General features: G+C 39.8%; 2 protein-coding genes across 4 annotated transcripts; both read left to right on the forward strand.

Moving 5' to 3' along the window:
* Positions 1-1,444: 1,444 nt before the first annotated feature.
* Positions 1,445-3,500, forward strand: LOC106638657 (uncharacterized). Of its 2 annotated transcripts, none has more exons than XM_014351939.2 (4): positions 1,445-1,537; positions 1,621-1,780; positions 1,881-2,009; positions 2,091-3,500. In XM_014351939.2, exons 2-4 carry the CDS (start codon positions 1,628-1,630, stop codon positions 3,189-3,191), a joined length of 1,383 nt encoding a protein of 460 aa, XP_014207425.2. In that variant the 5' UTR covers positions 1,445-1,537; positions 1,621-1,627; the 3' UTR covers positions 3,192-3,500. The 2 variants fall into 2 exon arrangements, with proteins under 2 accessions (XP_014207425.2, XP_089448105.1); XM_089591979.1 differs by having other exon boundaries at positions 1,523-1,553; positions 1,672-1,780.
* A 707-nt stretch (positions 3,501-4,207) lies between these two features.
* On the forward strand, positions 4,208-12,581 carry rictor (rapamycin-insensitive companion of Tor). Of its 2 annotated transcripts, none has more exons than XM_089592233.1 (15): positions 4,208-5,231; positions 5,411-5,461; positions 6,109-6,256; positions 6,325-6,590; positions 6,676-7,094; positions 7,157-7,510; positions 7,595-7,998; positions 8,098-8,755; positions 9,045-9,726; positions 9,797-10,443; positions 10,513-10,818; positions 10,887-11,326; positions 11,405-11,507; positions 11,571-11,678; positions 11,860-12,581. In XM_089592233.1, exons 1-15 carry the CDS (start codon positions 5,183-5,185, stop codon positions 12,265-12,267), a joined length of 5,043 nt encoding a protein of 1,680 aa, XP_089448359.1. In that variant the 5' UTR covers positions 4,208-5,182; the 3' UTR covers positions 12,268-12,581. The 2 variants fall into 2 exon arrangements, with proteins under 2 accessions (XP_089448359.1, XP_014205206.2); XM_014349720.2 differs by having other exon boundaries at positions 5,411-5,452; positions 6,100-6,256.
* The last annotated feature ends 134 nt before the right edge of the window (positions 12,582-12,715 follow it).

Below are 12,715 nucleotides of genomic sequence, written 5' to 3' on the forward strand. Positions count from 1 at the left end.
TATAGCCACTTAATTAGTTATAAACCAGCCGCAACTTTTGAAATGGATACAAAATAGATAGTTTAACGATGTTTGTGCTACTTGCGGCAAGTTTGCAGTGTATGTTTCACACGAATATCGACCTCCTATATATTTATACTTTCGGGTAATAGATAAATTGTAAACTTGCCGCAAACAGCACAAAAAATGTTAATTATTTATTTTGTATCCATTTCAAAAGTTGCGGCTGGTTTATAAGTAATGAAATAGCTCTAGGGCTAAACTGCCTAAAGTTCTCCTTCAGAATTTCAGAAGCAATTTTTGGCCAAAAAAATCACGACCGCTAGATGGCGCTGATTCGAATGATTATTGCTACTGAACTATACTAATAGTAGAGCTATTTAATTAATTATAAACCAGCCGCAACTTTATTTGTAAATACAAAATAAAAAGTTAACGATGTTTGCACTGTTGGCGGCAAGTTTATAATTTATCTTTTACCCGAAAGTATAAATATATGGGAAGTCAATAATCGTGTAGAAGATACATTGCAAACTTGCCGCAAACGGCACATACAATATTAACTTTTTATTTTCTATTTATAAAATTAGTTGCGGCTGGTTTATAATTGATAATGTGGCTCTACTGTAAGTAGTAATAATCATTTGGATCAGCGCCATCTAGCGGTCGTGATTTTTTTGGCCAAAAATTGCTTCTGAAATTCTGAAGGAGAGCTTTAGGCAGTTTAGCCCTGTAGCCACTTAATTAGTTATAAACCAGCCGCAACTTCTGTGATAGATACAAAATAAAAATTTAATAATGTTTGTGCTACTTGTGGCAAGTTTACAATTTATCTTTTATCCGAATATCGATTTCCTATATGTTCATACTTTCGAGTAAAAGATCAATTGTAAACTTGCCGCAAGTAGCTCAAACATTATTAAATTTTTATTTTGTATCTATCAAATGAGTTGCGGCTGGTTTATAATTGAATAAGTGGCTCTAGGGCTAAACTGCATAAAGCTTTCCTTCAGAATTTTAGAAGCAATTTTTGGCCAAAAAAATCACGACCGCTAGATGGCGCTGATCCAAATAATTATTACAACTTACAGTAGAGCCATATAATCAATTATAAACCAGCCGCAACTTATTTTTTAGACATAAAATGAAAAGTTCACATTTTTTATACTGTTTGCGGCAAATATACATTTTCATTTTAATATCGTGATTGGGCTTCCGTACGGCGTACGCGCGCGCGTAAAACTTCAAAGAGAGAGTGAGAACGATAAATGTAAACAAATAAACCTAACCTTAGTTGTGTGTAAGACTGTAAGAACATAAGTACAAACTTAGTGTTTTTTTGACTTGCAGAAATTATAATAAAGTATATGTTCGACAATAAAAGTAAATTTTTTAAATTAAATTTAAAAAAGAAACACCAGTTTTATTTCAACAATAAAGGAGTATGAAATATACTTCATAACATATATTGCGATATTAGCTTTTGCGTGGTTTTTAAAATGTGACGTCATTTGTTTGATAAAAAGTAAAGATCCACGTAAGTAGATTGAAAGGTTATTATTTTGTGTTGTACTGTCTGTGGTGAGTATTTTTTAGAATAATATGTGTACCATTTAACAGAGAAAACATGCCCAATTGCTGTGTACCTGGTTGCAAAAATTCATCGTACAGAGGGTATTTAATGAGGAGTTTTCCAAAAGATAAAACAAGATGCGAAGAGTGGGTTAAAAATATTAATAAGCCCAATTGGACTCCTAACAGTGCTCATCGTGTGTGCGAGGTATAAGATGCTGAAAAATGCATCATTAAGTGGCAGCTATCCTTTATGGTTGCAGCACTAGGAGCAGCAAAATCAATTTTAATAATCCCATTTTTTGTAGGTACACTTTGCTCCAGAGATGTGGGAAAAAATGAGAGTTGATGGATCACGTAAATTAAAATACAATGCAGTGCCTACTGTTTTTGGTGATGATATAACCGATGAAAAACCATCAATGTCAGAATTTGTGGTAGGAAAACTTTTATTATTATTTTTGTTAAACCTGTGGTAATGTACATACAATCAATGTTACTTATTCAATTATTTTCAGCCTCCACTCAAGAATAAGAACATCGACAAAAATATTTCTCCACCTGAAGAAAGGAATTTGTTAAAAAACATAAATTTAAATAATCACACACTGATAAAAATTTTGCCACCTCATGTGATAAACTCTACCTCGCCATCAATTGTTGTCCCCTTCAGTACCCAGTCAATCAATTCCACTGGTGCTATCATAGTTAATACTAAAGGTAAAATAGTCAACACATCTGCACCTTCAACCATTTCTAGTGGTGCGAGTATCCTAAAATCCATGGTAAAAACAACAAGTGTTCAATCGTCTCCCATGTTGATTTCTACAAACGCCAGTATTCTCAAAAATCAAATTAAAGCTGCGAGCAATCAAACGCCAATAATAATACCTGCCGCGGGTAGTAGTATCCTCAAGCCACAAATACAAAATCAAAATTTATCAGCAACTCTGGTGCATCCTCAGTCTATGCTGATTCCTTTGTCGGTGAGTGCTATCAATCAAAAAAGGGCTGAGGGTGTCAATCAAAAGCCATTTGTAAACAGTGGGAATAATCTTATCGCGATAAAACCTAAGCCGTTGAACATTAATACATCTGCGACTCAAGCCATTGTTAATACAAGTGCCAGTGAATCGAAATCGGTGGATGAAAGTGCTAGTGAGACGTCGACCACAACAGCAACAACAACTACAACAACGACAACGTCGAAAAGCAGCATCATTTTAAACAAAATTGAAGCGCAAAAAATGGATGAAGAGCGCTTTGCTAAGATGGACAAACTTTTATTAAAACAGCTCAAGTTGAACAATGCTCTGAGGAAAAAACTAGTGTTAATGAATCGCAGAATTCAGGCTTTAGTGAAAGAGCAAAATAAGAGTAATTCAAAGTCATTCTTGAAAGATGTTTTCACGGAAGATCAAGTGAGAGCCTTAGAGTTGAAGCAAATGAACCCAAGATCCATAACAGCATGGTCGCAAAAAACCATGATGAAAGCCCTAAGGCTCAAACAAGAGTGTGGCACGCGTGGATACGAAGAATTGTTAAAACAGCACATGCCACTTCCTTCTATCCGGACTTTGAGCAGATGGTGTGCCACAAAAGAAATAGCATTTCCTTGAATTTTTTTAACATTGAATTTTAAGTTTTTTTTTTAACCAAGTACCTACCGCAGGTACTGCAAGTCTGATATTCAATACGCGAGATTTTATATGTTTATCGAAGAAATAGATTTACGAGCTGTTTTCGCATGTTTATTTAAAATATTTTTTTCATTAACAATCGATGTAGTCCATAAGTCATTGTCTTACAATTTTTAAGTATTGAATAGTTTAAATACATTGTTATAATTTATTAATTCAAGTTGATTAATCATGGTTTAATAAAAAAAAAATGTAAATACATTGGCACATAGTGTGTTGAACGATTTTGCGTGAAAAAAATTCTGTACAAATAATTGTGCGCAAGAAAAATATAAGTTATTTATTTTTCATAAGTTTCTGTTTTTCTTCAACTCGGTGAAACCTTAAAGTGAAGTTTCGTGAACTACAAAGTTAATAGCCATGAAAAAAAATTCCCCTAATCCTAGTAAAAATTCAAATCCATTTCGAATTACTGCCTGTAAAGTTTTTTTTTCTCCCCCTTTTGTGTTCGCGACCTCCTCACTTTTCTTTTTTTTATTCTCATTATCGTCACTCGTCACGAAAAGACCGCAATGCCGTACAATCAGAGCAAAGGAGACAGAAACAAAAAGGGAGATTCTCCTGCTCGATGTCTGCAGAATTGAGAACTGCGGATTGCAATATCCAATCGTGGAAAATTAATTTAATATATTTTAATTTGATTCACCACTGCAGCACTTTGATAAATAAATGAATGGAAAATTATCGAAAGTATATTAAAAAAAAAAAAAAAACGTAAGAAAAACAATGATATAAGAGTTTATAATAAATAAAATCTTGACGTGTTGATTGAAAAAAATACAATTTTTATAACTTGCGCTTCGTTTACGCAGCAACCCCTTGCGGAACACCCTACGTCCCTGAGACAAACGTATAGGTAGAAAGAGGAGGAATTTTCTTTAACAAATTACGCAATTCCGCAATCGGCAGCTTCATTCTGCACGTGCAGACGTGTGGTCGCGCGGCTTCGAGAGTATAACAGTAATCTACTTAACTTCGTTTCGGTGTTCGGCTTTCTGAAGTATTTTATAGGTCATACATTGACTTGTGTACTTATTGTTTCTCAAAATAAAACTAGCAGTTCACCTGCAGTGCGTGGTAATATTGGACAAAACGGTTGAATTCGCTATAGGTTATACAACAAACGCATAACGTTTTGGCAAACAAAAACACACAACACCTCGCGAGTGTGTGCACAAACATATAGTAGATTGCAATAATCGTCACCCAGGTCTTAACGACAAAAACGGTACATAATAGCCTTGAAACACGTACATGACTTGAACCTCCGGATATTTTGGAGTCTCGCAGGATAGACACATAAACCAGGCATAGCACAACAGGAGAGCCTAGAGCAGGCATGGGCGCGTGTCGTGCAGGCCGCGACAACAACGACCCGGAGAAGCTGCTGTTGGGCTGCAATTTCTACCACCGGCGCGGCTGACGTCGGCGCCGACAGCAGGAGCTAGCGTCATCGTCATCCTCGGGAATCGGAAGCCCGTACCTCTTCAAGATCCGGGGCCGCGTCAGTGCGGATTACAAACGAGCGCCAAGGAGGAGGAGATGCCGACAAAGTAATCAACAGCAGAAGCAAGGATAAGAGGCAAGCAGAGCAACAGCAGCGGGAAGAGAATGTGCGTGGCGAAGCTTGTCGGCGTGCAGCTCGTCGGGTCGTCGTTTTCGAGGATCAGGAGCAGCAACGGTGTCATATTATCCACCATCAACAGCAGCAGACTCGTGGGAGAGGAGGAGGAAGAAGAGGCAGAGAGCTCTTCGCCTCGTCGTCGTCGTCGTCGCCGTCGTCGTCGGCGTTGTTACCTTCCTCATCATCGTTGCTTCTGCAACGTCGTATCTTTAGGCCACCGACGCCCCGTCATTTGCAGAATCGACTAAACCTTTGGAGGAGAGCTTGCTTCATCATCACGCCGTCGATGAACATGTCGACGGTATGGACCGTCCGCATGAAGCAGCGGGAGCGAGGTCTGTGGGGTCGTACAGTTACATGTTTGCATAGTGGGTTTATAGTCATGTGTATATGTGCAGAAAAGTGTGTCTTTTGCTCTTTGTGATTGTTTGTTTACAAGATTATTATTTTTTTAATTGAAACTCCAAGACTGATCGTTTCATGCAATGTGTGGTGTTTTTTTTTCTGATTGCAGGGAGGCCGTTGAACAACTGCATTGAGTTTGATCTGTCAAAAGGTATGAAACGTTATGTGGTGCTATTATTTTCATTATTACACTTTTTTTATTTTATTTTTTTATTTTTTGCTTATTTATATTATTTTTAGTAGTATATGAAATTTTTTCAACGTTAATATTTGGAAAGACTTTCTGAAAGAAGCTTAACACTAATTACCATTTACAAAGCGATTTTTGATGTAGAAATCATTAGGTTCAGTATTGATTGACGGTTCTTTATCTATCAAACAGAGTTGAAACTCGTTTGGATTTTAATTGAAAAGCTTTTGAAAGAACATTTCTCTCGGTGATTATTCAGAATCGAGGAAAGTACCAATGATTTCAATATTTGCTTTTCACAGCTACTTTGAAAATAATTTTAAAAATTTTGATTAATGTTGGGATAATAGAAAAAATTATCTGTTTTTTTTTTTTTTTTTTTTTTTTTTTTCATCTTTAAATGCAAAAAAAAACACTAAAAACTTTTTTGTTAACATAGATTACATTTAAAAATTTAAAATAATTTTTGTAATGAAATTCTTTAAAAATCTCCATGCATGTAGTTTCCATAACTTTGATAGCTCATTGTAAATTAATTAATGTTTTACTATCCCATCTTTTGGATAGCTTAACATTCTAATAATAAAGTATGTTAATATCGTTTCCAGATATAAAAGAGAGTATGCGAGATTTATTGTCTAGTTTGTGCCGTCGTAATGAAGTATCCAGAGTTCATAAGGTGGGTCATCTCAATGGTTTTGTTAAATTTATCCGTGACAGCGAAGCTACGGACTATGGATACAGCAAGGATGAACTATTTCGCTGGTAAGTTACTTCTCCATGATTCTCGTATATATAAATCAATCAATCCATTAATTTTATTTTATGTTCAGTATCCGCCTGTGTATGCTCGATCAGACGATGCAAATTCGTGCAGCAACGCTCAGGATGCTACACCATCTCATTAATACAGAGCAAGATGTCCTGATGATGAATAAACTGCAGTACGGCTACTTTGTGGCTCGCAGCTTGGACCTTCTCTCGCGTGACGATGTAGAACGATTACATGCTCTCAGGCTAACTAGGAAGGTGCTCGTCACTGCTCCAAAACATTTCAGTCCTGCTATCGTGCGTTCACTTGTTAGCAATGTTAATGCTGGTATGTTAATTAATTTAACTTTCAACGTTGTTTTTTCGAAAAACAAATAAAAGAACTAAATTTTTAAAAAAATTTTTGTCCACAGGTTTAGAGACGAACGACAACCTGTTCCGTGCATTTCTAGCGACGCTTTGCGAACTGAGTATCCTCAACGAGGACTTGTTCATTAGTTGCGGAGGTACGACGGCAGTGGCACGCGTCGCTGCAACTAACCAACCACCTCACATAGCCGAGGCTACGGTCGGCGTACTCATAAGACTGCTTAGTTTTCCGGAGACCCGATCTCACGTGTCGTTGCTCTGCATCGCCGCGCCTTACTGCGAACTTGAGCCTATCAATCAAACGGGTCGAAGTGAAGAAGAACGAAGCGAGGCGTACGCCGCAAGTAAATGGGCTGTACTTAGTGTACTGAGGTCGTTTGCAGGAGTTATGCATTTCTGCCATCCTAATGAAAATTCGGGGATCAAAGCTATAGTGGATATTTTGTACATCGATCAGTTACAGGTCGATTATTTTTTATTTTTATATTTTTTCGTATCTCTTGAAACTAATAATTTACTTTGTAGGTAAGAGGCGCAGTTTTAGAACTTTTTTACGAACTACTGGGTCTACCTCTGCCAACGTGGACCGACGAACCGGATGTGGCACTCGCGGCCGTCGATCCACGACGTTTCAGAGATACGTGGAAACTCGACGCTGGCTTCGTCGAGGCAGAAGGCCGAATTATTCTGCCACCCATATCGAGCAGTCCCAATCTCACAGAGCAGCATTTAGCCTTACTGGTGTACGTTTTGATAGAAGTCGGTCTACACCGAGCCTTAGCTGAGATAATCGTGTGCTCGGACACGTTTATTTCTGTGAGAGCGGCCGTGCTCTTGGGCGCGTTGTTGCACCTGGTGCATTCGTTACTTCCTTCCAAGGTACATATATGTTTTGTGAAAGACATTGATCATAAGCGTGTTCAATTGGATCTTGATATTGGATTTTTTTGTTGAAATTTCAAGATCTGCGACGTGACACCGCCGTTACCGAATCTATTGCAGTACGCGTCTTCGGATGGCTCCCATAAACACCAGGCATGGGTAGCAATGATGATTTTGAATCGAATGCAAACAATGATGCGAAGTCGGCCGACTCCCGCGAGCTTGTTCATGGATCGGCTTCTGCAGGCTGGAGCTTGGCTGCGACCGAGTATACAACGAGATTTACGTCGACACTCGAACGTTCGGCACTGGCTCAAGCGTGAGTCGCCTATGCTGCTGATGTTGAGGGATTCTCAAGTTTTGAATGTTAAGGACGCTCACTACTGGAATTGGCCGTCCATCAGGTCGTTGTTGAGGTCGCGGGACGAGTCGTTCATGTCGCTGCAGGATAACGATCATCGCACGTTTATAAAAAAGCTTATCAAGTGCGTAATTAGAGACCATAGTTATTGATTTGTTTGTTTATTGTGTACACCTTGGTCAAATCAGTATCGGAATGATGAATATTTTAAAAAATACTTCAGGTACTTTAGGCCCTCTTCGAACGCGTACAGTCGAATCGAGTTGACGACGAATGCACTAAAGGCGCGTGAAATAACATTAGCTGGCTGCGATCTGATCAACCTGTTGCTTGAGATGTACGAGCTCGAGGGCGAACGTTACTTGAACGAGCTCATAAACGACGTGGCCGAAAACATAATGGCGCTACGGATGTCGAACTCGGCGCACAATGTACTGTTCTCGCCACGTAGTGTTACCATCACCTGCTGTCAGAAGTATTTTCTATTTATCGGTCAATTGAGTCACTCGGCTCGCGGTGTGGAGGTGCTACGCAGTTATCAACTCTTTGACAAGCTTCAAGATTTGGCCGTGACCACCAAACATCAGTGTTACGTCAAGCTTGTTGTCTCGTCGCTGGATTACTTGCGGGAAGGCTTGAGCAGACGAGTGTTGGCCAAGGTGGCGAACGACGCGTCGTCAGAGAGCACGAGACTGTACGCAACGCGCTTCCTGAGGATTCTGTTGCGAGCGAGAAAGAGGGACGCGGACCATTGGGTGATTATGTTGCTTTTGAACAAACTGAATGACACGAGCCCGGCTGTGGCGAATGCAGCGCTTGAGGCGCTTCACGAAGCCTGCGAAGAGCCCGAGCTACTCGAGGTCGTGCTCCAAAAGTCTGAGGTAACTTATCGATTTTGTTTTTATTCTTTGACCGCAACTTTCGGGTAGCTTGAAAACCAGTGTAGATAGTTGAGCCTTTATTCCTATTACTTCTGAATTCAATAATTCAATTCAAGTTTGAAAATTAAAACGCTACTTATAACACTGTCACTCTGCGTAACGCTTAAAAAAGAGCTATTAAAACGAGTAATTACGTAGGTATCCCTTTTTTGAAATTGCATTAAAATTAATTGTGAAAGTTGAAAGAAGAAAAAAAATTATGTTATGCGATGTTTTTTTTTTTTTACAGCAAAATATTCTTAAAAATTGGGACAAATGGATGGTGAAACTAGGAAACCGGGGCCACCTTTTAAAAATCCGCTTCTACTCCCTTCGTTCGGCATTTGCGTCATTGCCTTCTGCGGCTGAAGAATTGGAAAAGTGGATAAAACCGGGCGGTCTAGCAGAATACTATGCAGGTCTGTTGGAAACTGCAATCAATGATTCGCTGACGCGTAGACAGCGCAGTGAGAGTGGTTGTTACCAAAAACGCACTAGCGACGAAGAAACAGTTTTCACGACCAAGGATATGATCGTACCGCCGCATTTAATAGGTCAATTCGTTCAGCATGAATTCGGTATTCAGCAGCTGATTCGAAGAAACGTGCTGCAGCGATTTGCGCGTACCTTGCAGAGGTTTAAAAACGAATATACGAGCAGTGGTCTGAAGGAGAGTGGAGGGACGAGGGAAGACGGTAGGAGCGAGGATAAAAAGACTGAGGGGATGGAAACGAGCAGTAGACTGAAGACGATAGTGGATGCAGAGATAACGGAAAAGCCGCAAGAAACGAGCATACCACGGCGATCTGAATCTATACACGTAGAGGTCAAGAGAAAGCTTAGTCAAGATGACTCGAGGAGAACAACGCCCGAGAAGAGTTGGAGAAGCCAGCCGGATTCGCGCGAAGACAGTAATTTCGGTGAACTCTATGGTAGTTTGATTTAATTAAATAAAATACTTGAAAATATCAAACAAGCTAAAATAGCTCGCTTCATTTACAGCAAGACTAAAAAAAGTGAAAGCTGCTCTGTGGGCGCTGGGACACGCGGGTACGTCAGCAATGGGCGTTGAGCAGCTATGCAACCTGGGTATAATCGAGCTGATATGCTCAATTGCGGAAAGCTGTCCGTACTTTGGAGTCCGAGCTGTGGCTATATACTCTTTGAGTATAGTTGGCTCGTGCCGCGCCGGAGCGAATGCCCTTGCAACGCACGACTGGTCGTGCGTGACGCACAAACGTGGTATGCTCTGGCCGATCTTGCAGTCGACCTCCACGTTCAACATCCCGCATCAATTTCCAACTTTCCGTCAGCCCTCGCCGAGTTTGCTGCAGCAGCAACAACAACAACAACAGCAGCACCATCATCAGCAGTGGTTATTGGGACAGCAATCTCGACATCAGAGAAGTTTGAGCGACGGCAGACCTGAGCTGCCTGATGTGCCGACTGTAATAAGAAGGCAGAGAAATCAATCGGAGAGTGCTGCTACGGACTATGAGTCACGAAGACTGTATTTGCCTGACAGAGGTGACACTCCTAGTCCTATACCCAGTTCGCAGAGGTTCAGCCAACAAGATGTAGAAGGCTTGACAAAACTCAGGAGCCTACAGCGGTATCGCAGGCCAAGCTACTCCCCCAGCAGCGGAGAGGTAAAATGACTAGTTGAAACCTCTTTAGAATTTCTTCAAGTTACTAATGATAACTAATTATGATCGTAGCATGTGCATAGCCAAGAAGATCGTCTTTCCCTGCAAAGTTTATCAGAGTACGAGTCAGTGCGCAGCTGGAACGAATCTATTATTCCGTCGACTCCATCTCATCCGATCTATAAGTATAATCAAACGACAATGTCAGCATCATTGACTTCATCTCAAGATAGCAGTAACGATGGTAACGAGCGTTACGTAGGTATTGCGTTGCCACGGAAGCTTACTCAGATATTTCCGGATGCCACTCCGTCCGATGTGCTTTTTGACAAACCGTCGGATAAAAATCGTCAGGTTTACCAAACGAGATTGGCTCAGGTGAGTTTTTCATTCAACAGAATCGCATGAGATTATGGTTTGTTCGTAACTAATCATTTCCGTCACAGGAAATCCATTCAGGCGAAGTTTCGCTCTTGCACGAAGATTTGAGGTACGTGAATCGACTCCTTCAAGTGGAAAAACCTCAGGCAGCGAGTGATTCTGAGCGTTGTGCATCACCGATACCAGACATTGTGCTGGAAGAGGGAGCACACGCCAGTTCGGAAGAAGCTGTCACTGCCACGTTCACTAAGCTCAGTGTAACTGAAAGTTTCGCATCCGAGATTCCCAGCACGAGTAATCAGCTGATGTTGCCAAAAGGCAAGACGAAACATCAGAGGACATCCTCAACATCGCGCGATGGAGATTATGAGTCGAGTTCAGAGTACGAGATCAATACGGATCATTCGCGCATCTGCCTTGTCTGTTTTCGCGAGAGAAGCGTGTCTGATGATTCCGTAACTGGTAGCGAAGTCGATTTCCGCAAGTCCCTCGACAAACCTCGCAAGTGAGTTTTTTTTTTTTTTTTTTTTAATAAATCTCTACGAATTCACTATAAGGTAACTGTTATTAATACTTATTGCAGAGATGTTTTAAAACACACTCAACAGCTGGCCAATCCAGTTTTTCATAAGGAAAGTCGACAATCATTACTCATGCTAAGGCAACAATATCCCGCGGTGTTTGAGGTAATTGCTAGATTTCTTTTTCAATAAATGTGAAAAATCTTACACAAAAATTTTTTTTGACAGGACGAGTGCATGTATTCCGAGGTAGCTGCGCATTTAGCAAGTAACATGTATCGTATTCAGGCAAGGCGATTTTTACAAGAATTATTCTTAGACTCCTCTTTTGATAAGGTAAGTTCCAGTACTTAACTAATGTACTAAAAAGTGTCCTTTTATAAATCAATTATATTATCCTTGTTCACGTCCAGTGCCTACTCACTTATTTTGTATTTTTACTTGCATATACTTAAGGTCACTCCCGTTCTTTGTTAAATGTATAAATGAATAAGTAAGTTGTGAAATATATTCGTAGCTTTACGAAGAAATCTCAGCAATTTTGAAGCTAAACACGAGTGAATCCAAAGACGGGCAATCATCACATGTTCCTAGTGTGGCGGTTATCGTTACACCACTGCGCAAATCATATGACGTGAAAGTAAATGGGCGACCTATAGACTGCTTCGAGCGCGAGTCCAGAAAGTCACCCGGTAACAAAGAAGACAGCACAAGGTCAACCCAAAGCCGATTGTCGTCCTGTAGTACCGTCAATCCGCGAAAGTCGAGCGACGCGAGTCTACAACAGCTTGCAAAGCAGCGTCTCAGTGACGAAAAAATAATTGCTGAAATCCTCAAGCCCGAGGAACGTATACGAGTGCCCAAGAGTTCTGAGAAAATATTAAAAGCCAGGAGCAGTATTAACACTGCCATCAGCCTTGAATAGCTTATAAATTTTTTGTGCCTGCATTCAAAGCACATTGTATATATTTTATATAAAATATGAGCAAAGACTAGGGAGCTAAAATTGGATGATAGATTTGAATAATTCCACTGCCACATTCATAAATTTTCAGTTTTTTCTCACTTTGGTCCAAATCCTTAAAATTTGAACTTCTTTTTACTAGTTATTCCTTTAACGATCGAAATCACATTTTCCCTGGGTTATGAAAAATTGTACTTACCATCGGCATAATTTTGTAATGTAGTTTTGAAGCCAAATTATTGTTTTACATAGTTATTATTGTAAACTAAGTATTTATTTATTTATTGACTTTGTACATAAAAATAAAATTTTTGAAAATTATATCATGCATATTAGAGTAATTAATTAATTTATCCGAGAAGCAATGTTGCTATGTTGCTAGCGATGAAGAGACATTCAACAACTGGTA

This window comes from Copidosoma floridanum, unplaced genomic scaffold (genome assembly GCF_036245765.1).
Source record: "Copidosoma floridanum isolate Cflo_tuat_1 unplaced genomic scaffold, Cflo_Japanese_pri ptg000014l, whole genome shotgun sequence".
Lineage (NCBI taxonomy): Eukaryota > Metazoa > Arthropoda > Insecta > Hymenoptera > Encyrtidae > Copidosoma > Copidosoma floridanum.

Excerpts from the sequence above, each read along its gene's own strand:
- LOC106638657 (XM_014351939.2), top strand. The coding sequence starts at position 1,628 with ATGCCCAATTGCTGTGTACCTGGTTGCAAAAATTCATCGTACAGAGGG. Across the intron at positions 1,781-1,880 it reads GTGCTCATCGTGTGTGCGAG|GTACACTTTGCTCCAGAGAT; the intron begins GTATAAGATGCT and ends CATTTTTTGTAG. Across the intron at positions 2,010-2,090 it reads CATCAATGTCAGAATTTGTG|CCTCCACTCAAGAATAAGAA; the intron begins GTAGGAAAACTT and ends AATTATTTTCAG.
- rictor (XM_089592233.1), top strand. The coding sequence starts at position 5,183 with ATGAACATGTCGACGGTATGGACCGTCCGCATGAAGCAGCGGGAGCGA. Across the intron at positions 6,591-6,675 it reads TGTTAGCAATGTTAATGCTG|GTTTAGAGACGAACGACAAC; the intron begins GTATGTTAATTA and ends TTTTGTCCACAG. Across the intron at positions 11,327-11,404 it reads TCCCTCGACAAACCTCGCAA|AGATGTTTTAAAACACACTC; the intron begins GTGAGTTTTTTT and ends TACTTATTGCAG.